At 45.1% G+C, this 8,722-nt stretch overlaps 1 protein-coding gene across 1 annotated transcript; it reads right to left on the reverse strand.

Moving 5' to 3' along the window:
* Positions 1 to 6,473: 6,473 nt before the first annotated feature.
* LOC138859366 (110 kDa antigen-like) lies at positions 6,474 to 7,359 on the reverse strand. Its single transcript, XM_070114180.1, has 3 exons — positions 7,323 to 7,359; positions 6,993 to 7,150; positions 6,474 to 6,803 (listed from the first exon to the last, which is right to left on the reverse strand). The coding sequence occupies exons 1-3, from the start codon at positions 7,357 to 7,359 to the stop codon at positions 6,474 to 6,476; spliced, it is 525 nt and encodes a 174-aa protein (XP_069970281.1).
* Positions 7,360 to 8,722: the final 1,363 nt, after the last annotated feature.

Raw genomic sequence — 8,722 nt, forward strand, 5'->3', positions numbered from 1 at the left:
CCTTCTCGGGCTCTTGGACGACCCTGAAGTCGGCCGAGAAGACCATCCATTTTAAGTATTGTTCTTTGTAATGTATATATTTTATAATTTATAATTTCGTTATCATAACGTAGGTTCACTGTTACCAATATAACGATACTGCCTCTTTATCTTAATTGCCTCCCATGTCGGAAAAACACAATGTTCATTACTTGAACACTTTCCGGTAAGCTCTTGACGTGTATCTAGCAAATTTTGTGTGCGGTGTGACATATGGTAAGTTTAAGATATTTGTTTCATTTTGTTTTATATTTATAGGTGTTTTAAAAAATCAAAGCATAAATATTATGCTTTAAAGGTATAAGGTTATTGTATAGATATTATGCATAATTGAATATGCGAACCACTCATTGCACAAATGCTACGCTTGTCTCATGGGAACCTCTCCATCCCCACTTCAGAGGAACGCTTCAATTTTATGAAGGCAGTGTTAGAGATTTTCTTATTTGATGGGGCTAAGGAAGAGACGGAATGACCCTATTCTAGCCTTTCCATCATCGTAAACAATGATTAGCGTCGTAAAAGCAGTAGATGAATAACCCAAGGCAAAATTACATTAAAAATTAACGATCCAAGATCTTGCCTCCTCCGTAAAACACATGTCTATATTCAAAGACGCGCTCGCAGACACAGACGTGTACACAATTATGGCCACGCGCGCATATATACACATACACGTGCGCACACATAAATGCAGGCATATATGTGCGCGCATGCACACACACACACACACACACACACACACACACACACACACACACACACACACACACACACACACTCACTCACACACACTAACACTTACACTTACACTTACAGAGCTATACTTACAGTCACACTCACACACTCACACTCACACTCACACACACACACACAGACACGCACACAACAACAACAGCAGCAACATCATCATCAACAACAACAACAACAACGACGACGACGACAACAACAACAACAACAAAATCAAGAGGCATTTATCGAACCCTTTTGCTTATTCCGCTTCTCTCTCTCTCTCTCTCTCTTCATTATTGCAGTTATAATAATTATTATGGTAATTATTAATGCTATTTTCATCATTATAACTATTTTTATAATGATAATAACAATAATGATAATTTTAGAAATTCTCCGCCTTTTAAAAGAAGCATATCTATTGAGTGCTCCAGTTACGCTGATGACGTCCAAAGTCACAGGATTCTCCAGAATTTCTTTGTCTATTAATTATTTCGAGGACTAGCGAAAGACGAGGAGAACAGAATAGGACTTGGTAAGGAGCAGGGATGGAGAGTAGTAACATAGGAGTATTACCCTGGGATATAGTTAGGATTAGGAAGAAAATACAGATTTGCTGTGACTATATAATCAAAGTGCTGATTATTGAACGAAAGGAATGTTCTAGTATTCTTACGTAGCCATGCAGTGTTGGATATATCGCGACAAGTTAATGGAATTGAATAGGTCAGTTCGTAGGTGTGGTAATTAAGTGATCAAGGGGTTTCTAAGGACGATAACTCACCAGAAATGAGTTAGTGATGAGTCCTGTTGAATGCCGACATGTAGGATTGTCTTCACGTTTGACGAGTATTTTTGTTTTTGTCATTATCATTATTTTTACTTGCTTTTCACTTAAAAATACAGTTTCAATGCTACGTTTATTTGGATTATTATTTTTTTGTGTATTTAATTGGTGTATTTACTATGCAATGTATGTCAATTACATGCTTGTTTTAGTAAATTAATAAATTGATTGACAATTCTAAAACTGAGTAACAACTGTCTAGCTATTTGACAGTCTGTTATTACGGATGCCAAGAATCGGAATGAGTAATAATGATGATGATGATGCTGATGTTCATAATGGTGATGGTGATCATGTTGATAATGTTGATGATGTTGATGGCGATGATGTAATATTGATGTTGATGGGAATGTTAATAAATATGATGTTGATACTGATGTTGATAATAATGGTTAATGCTGCTGATGGTGATTACTGTATGTCGATTATGTTAATGATGATAAATGTTGATGGGAATGATGATAATGGTAAATATGATGTTGATGTTAATGATGATGATAATGTCACTGTTAATATTAATGTTAGGGGTAATGTTAATATTATGTCCATGATAATGATAATATTAATGATAATTATAATAATGGTAGTGATAATGATAATGTTAATGAGAATAATGTCAATAATAATGATAATGTTTTATGTTAAGGATAATGATTATGTTGATAATGATAATGCTATTGTTAATAATTTTAATAATAATGATCGATCCACCATCTACCTTGCCCCCCTCCCCCCCCTCCTCCCCTATCCCTTCTTCGAATGACTGCTACGGAAAAGTATTAAGAAAATAGCAGCTATGTATCATGTTTGGTATTATCATTATAACGGATATATATACATATACTAGAGTGAATTGTCTGTGGGCAATATTAATTTCCTGGACGTTTCTTTCTTTCTTTTTTTCCTTTCTTTCTTTCTTTTTTTCCTTTCTTTCTCTTTCTTTCTTTCGTTTTCTTTCTCTTTCTTTCTTTCTTTCTGTGGGCAATATTAATTTCCTGGGCGTTTTTTTCTTTCTTTCTTTGTTTCTTTCTTTTTTTCCTTTCTCTCTCTCTCTCTCTCTCTCTCTCTCTCTCTCTCTCTCTCTCTCTCTCTCTCTCTCTCTCTCTCCGCCTTGACGTCCAAAGTCACAGGATTCTCCAGAATTTCTTTGTTTATTAATTATTTCGAGGACTAGCGAAAGACGAGGAGAACAGAATAGGACTTGGTAAGGAGCAGGGATGGAGAGTAGTAACATAGGTGTATTACCCTGGGATATAGTTAGGATTAGGAAGAAAATACAGATTTGGTGTGAATATATATAATCAAAGTGCCGATTATTGAACGAAAGGAATGTTCTAGTATTCTTACGTAGCCATGCAGTGTTGGATATATCGCGACAAGTTAATGGAATTGAATAGGTCAGTTCGTAGGTGTGGTAATTAAGTGATCAAGTGGTTTCTAAGGACGATAACTCACCAGAAATGAGGTAGTGATGAGTCCTGTTGAATGCCGACATGTAGGATTGTCTTCACGTTTGACGAGTATTTTTGTTTTTGTCATTGTCATTATTTTTACTTGCTTTTCACTTAAAAATACAGTTTCAATGCTACGTTTATTTGGATTATTATTTTTTGTGCATTTAATTGGTGTATTTACTATGCAATGTATGTCAATTACATGCTTGTTTTAGTAAATTAATAAATTGATTGACAATTCTAAAACTGAGTAACAACTGTCTAGTTATTTGACAGTCTGTTATTACGGATGTCAAGAATCGGAATGAGTAATAATGATGATGATGATGCTGATGTTCATAATGGTGATGGTGATCATGTTGATGATGTTTATGATGTTGATGGGAATGTTAATAAATATGATGTTGATACTGATGTTGATAATGATTAATGTTGATGATGGTGATTACTGTATGTCGATTATGTTAATGATGGTAAATGTTGATGAGAATGGTAAATATGATGTTAATGTTAATGATGATGATAATGTCACTGTTAATATCAATGTTAGGGGTAATGTTAATATTAATAATAATGATTATGTCCATGATAATGATAATATTAATGATAATTATAATAATGATAGTGATAATAATAATGTTAATGAGAATAATGTCAATAATAATGATAATGTTTATGTTAAGGATAATGATTATGTTGATAATAATAATGCTATTGTAAATAATTTTAATGATAATGATCGATCCACCTTCTACCTTACCTCCCTCCCCCCCATCCTCCCCTATCCCTTCTTCGAATGACTGCTACGGAAAAGTATTAAGAAAATAGCTGCTAGGTATCATGTTTGGTATCATCATTATAACGAATATATATACATGTACTAGAGTGAATTGTCTGTGGGCAATATTAATTTCCTGGACGTTTTTTTCTTTCTTTCTTTCTTTTTTTCCTTTCTTTCTCTTTCTTTCTTTCTTTCTTTCGTTTTCTTTCTTTTTTTCTTTTCTTTCTCTTTCTTTCTTTCGTTTTCTTTCTTTCCTTTCTTTCTCTTTCTTTTTTTTCTTTCTTTCCTTTTCTTGTTTTCTTTTTCTTTTTTTCTTTCTTTTCTGGGCGACGGAGGAAATACCCCAAAGATTAATGAAGGAATGAGTTTACGCAAATGGTTGGGCGTTATGGGTGCTTCTTCCATCATTATTACGATGTGTATTAAATTGAATTGTTTGAGGGTAGTATTAATTTCCTGTATTTAATTTCCGGACGGTGAAGGGAATAAAAACAATAGTAAGGAAAAGGAAATATATTTACTATGGACTTTGAGAAGAAACAAAAAGTTGGCCGCTATGGATACTTCTTTCATCATCATTACGATGTTTAATCCTTTGAATTGCCTGAGGGCAGTATTAAGTTCCTGTATTGTTGACTTCTGGACGATGGAGGGAATAACAGATTTTGAAAAAAAAAAAAAAAAAAAAAGGAAATTTCCCCATAAAAATTCCTTTGCGATACAGACGCTGAAGAAGTGTAAAAATAAAACAACAATGAAAAGGAAACGGAGAAAATGGAGATACGTAAATGGACAGCATTTTTTTGAGAAACGAAAGTTTGGATGTTGGGCGACTTCCTGGGTCTCCTTCTCGGGCTCTTGGACGACCCTAAAGTGGGCCGAGAAGTCCATCCATATCGTCCCGGTAGGAACGGTATGTATGACCTCTTGGGCAACTTCCTGGGTCTCCTTCTCGGTCTCTAGGGTGACTTCCTGGGTCTCCTTCTCGGGCTCTTGGACGACCCATATCGTCCCGGTAGAAACAGTATGTATGACCTCTTGGGCGACTTCCTGGGTCTCCTTCTCGGGCTTTTGGGGGACTTCCTGGGTCTCCTTCTCGGGCTCTAGGGAGACTTCGTGGGTCTCCTTCTCGGGCTCTAGGGTGACTTCCTGGGTCTCCTCGGGCTCTGGGGTGACTTCCTGGGTCTCCTTCTCGGGCTCTAGGGTGACTTCCTGGGTCTCCTTCTCGAGATCTAGGGTGACTTCCTGGGTCTCCTTCTCGAGCTCTAGGGTGACTTCCTGGGTCTCCTTCTCGGGCTCTAGGGTGACCTGCTAGGTCTCTTTCTCGGGTTCTTGGACGACCCTGAAGTCGGCCGAGAAGACCATCCATTTCGTCCCGGTAGGAACGGTATGTATGACCTCTTGGGCGACTTCCTGGGTCTCCTTCTCGGGCTTTTGGGGGACTTCCTGGGTCTCCTTCTCGGGTTCTGGGGAGACTTCCTGGGTCTCCTCGGGCTCTAGGGTGACTTCCTAGGTCTCCTTCTCGGGCTCTAGGGTGACTTCCTGGGTCTCCTTCTCGCGCTCTAGGGTGACTTCTTTGGTCTCCTTCTCGGGCTCTTGGATAACCCAGAAGTCGGCCTAGGAGACCATCCATTTCGTCCCGGTAGGAACGGTATGTATGACATCTTGGGCGACTTCCTGGGTCTCCTTCTCGGGCTCTAGGGTGACTTCCTGGGTCTCCTTCTCGGCTCTAGGGTGACTTCCTGGGTCTCCTTCTCGGACTCTAGGGTTACTTCCTGTGTCGCCTACTCGGGCTCTAGGAAGACTTCCTGGGTCTCCTTCTCGAGATCTAAGGTGACTTCCTGGGTCTCCTTCTCGGGCTGTAGGGCGACTTCATGGGTCTCCTTCTCGGGCTCTAGGGTGGCTTCCTGGGTCTCCTTCTCGGGCTCTAAGGTGACTTCCTGGGTCTCCTTCTCGGGCTCTTGGACGACCCATATCGTCCCGGTAGGAACGGTATGTATGACCTCTTGGGCGACTTCCTGGGTCTCCTTCTCGGGCTCTAGGGTGACTTCCTGGGTCTCCTTCTCGGCTCTAGGGTGACTTCCTGGGTCTCCTTCTCGGACTCTAGGGTTACTTCCTGTGTCGCCTACTCGGGCTCTAGGAAGACTTCCTGGGTCTCCTACTCGAGATCTAAGGTGACTTCCTGGGTCTCCTTCTCGGGCTGTAGGGCGACTTCCTGGGTCTCCTTCTCGGGCTCTAAGGTGACTTCCTGGGTCTCCTTCTCGGGCTCTTGGACGACCCATATCGTCCCGGTAGAAACAGTATGTATGACCTCTTGGGCGACTTCCTGGGTCTCCTTCTCGGGCTTTTGGGGGACTTCCTGGGTCTCCTTCTCGGGCTCTAGGGAGACTTCGTGGGTCTCCTTCTCGGGCTCTAGGGTGACTTCCTGGGTCTCCTTCTCGGGCTCTAGGGTGACTTCCTGGGTCTCCTTCTCGGGCTCTGGGGTGACTTCCTGGGTCTCCTTCTCGGGCTCTAGGGTATCTTCCTGGGTCTCCTTCTCGAGATCTAGGGTGACTTCCTGGGTCTCCTTCTCGAGCTCTAGGGTGATTTCCTGGGTCTCCTCGGGCTCTAGGGTGACCTGCTAGGTCTCTTTCTCGGGCTCTTGGACGACCCTGAAGTCGGCCGAGAAGACCATCCATTTCGTCCCGGTAGGAACGGTATGTATGACCTCTTGGGCGACTTCCTGGGTCTCCTTCTCAGGCTTTTGGGGGACTTCCTGGGTCTCCTTCTCGGGTTCTGGGGAGACTTCCTGGGTCTCCTTCTCGGGCTCTAGGGTGACTTCCTGGGTCTCCTTCTCGGACTCTAGGGTTACTTCCTGGGTCGCCTTCTCGAGCTCTTTGAGGACTTCCTGGGTCTCCTCGAGATCTAAGGTGACTTCCTGGGTCTCCTTCTCGGGCTCTAGGATGGCTTCCTGGGTCTCCTCGAGCTCTCGGGCAACTTCCTGGGTCTCCTTCTCGGGCTCTAGAGTGACTTCCTTGGTCTCCTTCTCAGGCCCTAGGGTGACTTCCTGGGTCTCCTTCTCAGGCTCTTGGGGGACTTCCTGGGTCTCCTCGGGCTCTAGGGTGACATCCTGGGTCTCCTTCTTGGGCTCTAGGGTGACTTTCTTGGTCTCCTTCTCGGGCTCTTGGACGACCCTGAAGTCGGCCGAGAAGACCATCCATTTCGTCCCGGTAGGAACGGTATGTTTGACCTTTTGGGCGACTTCCTGGGTCTCCTCCTCGGGCTCTTGGGGGACTTCCTTGGTCTCCTTCTCGGGCTCTAGGAAGACTTCCTGGGTCTCCTTCTCGGGCTCTAGGGAGACTTCCTGGGTCTCCTTCTCGGGCTCTAGGGTCACTTCCTGGGTCTCCTCGTTCTCTAGGGTGACTTCCTGGGTCTCCTTCTCGGGCTCTAGGGTGGCTTCCTAGGTCTCCTTCTCGGGCTCTAGGGTGACTTCCTGGGTCTCCTTCTCGGGCTCTTGCACGACCCATATCGTCCCGGTAGGAACGGTATGTTTGACCTTTTGGGCGACTTCCTGGGTCTCCTCCTCGGGCTCTTGGGGGACTTCCTTGGTCTCCTTCTCGGGCTCTAGGAAGACTTCCTGGGTCTCCTTCTCGGGCTCTAGGGAGACTTCCTGGGTCTCCTTCTCGGGCTCTAGGGTCACTTCCTGGGTCTCCTCGTTCTCTAGGGTGACTTCCTGGGTCTCCTTCTCGGGCTCTAGGGTGGCTTCCTAGGTCTCCTTCTCGGGCTCTAGGGTGACTTCCTGGGTCTCCTTCTCGGGCTCTTGCACGACCCATATCGTCCCGGTAGGAACGGTATGTATGACCTCTTGGGCGACTTCCTGGGTCTCCTTCTCGGACTTTTGGGGGACTTCCCGGGTCTCCTTCTCGGGCTCTAGGGAGACTTCCTAGGTCTCCTTCTCGGGCTCTAGGGTGACTTCCTGGGTCTCCTCGGGCTCTGGGGTGACTTCCAGGGTCTCCTTCTCGGGCTCTAGGGTGACTTCCTGGATCTCCTCGAGATCTAGGGTGACTTCCTGGGTCTCCTTCTCGAGCTCTAGGGTGACTTCCTGGGTCTCCTTCTCGGGCTCTAGGGTGACTTCCTGCGTCTCTTTCTCGGGCTCTTGGACGACCCTGAAGTCGGCCGAGAAGACCATCCATTTCGTCCCGGTAGGAACGGTATGTATGACCTCTTGGGCGACTTCCTGGGTCTCCTTCTCGGGCTTTTGGGGGACTTCCTGGGTCTCCTTCTCGGGCTCTAGGGAGACTTCCTGGGTCTTCTTTTCGGGCTCTAGGGGTGACTTCCTGGGTCTCCTTCTCGGGCTCTAGGGTGACTTCCTGGGTCTCCTTCTCGGGCTCTAGGGTGACTTCTTTGGTCTCCTTCTCGGGCTCTTGGACGACCCAGAAGTCGGCCACCCATCCATTTCTTCCCGGTAGGAACGGTATGTATGACCTCTTGGGCGACTTCCTGGGTCTCCTCGGGCTCTAGGGTGACTTCCTGGGTCTCCTTCTCGGGCTCTAGGGTGACTACCTGGGTCTCCTTCTAGGGCTCTAGGGTGACTTCCTGAGTCTCCTTATCGGGCTCTTACGTGACTTCCTGAGTCTCCTTCTCGGGCTCTAGAGTGACTTCCTGGGTCTCCTTCTCGGGCTCTAGGGTGACTTCCTGGGTCTCCTCGGGCTCTAGGGAGACTTCCTGGGTCTCCTTCTCGGGCTCTAGGGTGACTTCCTGGGTCTCCTTCACGGGCTCTAGGGTGACTTCTTGGGTCTCCTTCTCGGGCTCTAGGGTGACTTCCTGGGTCTCCTTCTCGGGCTCTAGGGTACCGTAAATGAATGTAATAGAGCATTAGGTCAGTCCAGG

The sequence above is a fragment of the Penaeus vannamei genome, chromosome 35, assembly GCF_042767895.1.
Source record: "Penaeus vannamei isolate JL-2024 chromosome 35, ASM4276789v1, whole genome shotgun sequence".
In the NCBI taxonomy this organism is placed as follows: domain Eukaryota; kingdom Metazoa; phylum Arthropoda; class Malacostraca; order Decapoda; family Penaeidae; genus Penaeus; species Penaeus vannamei.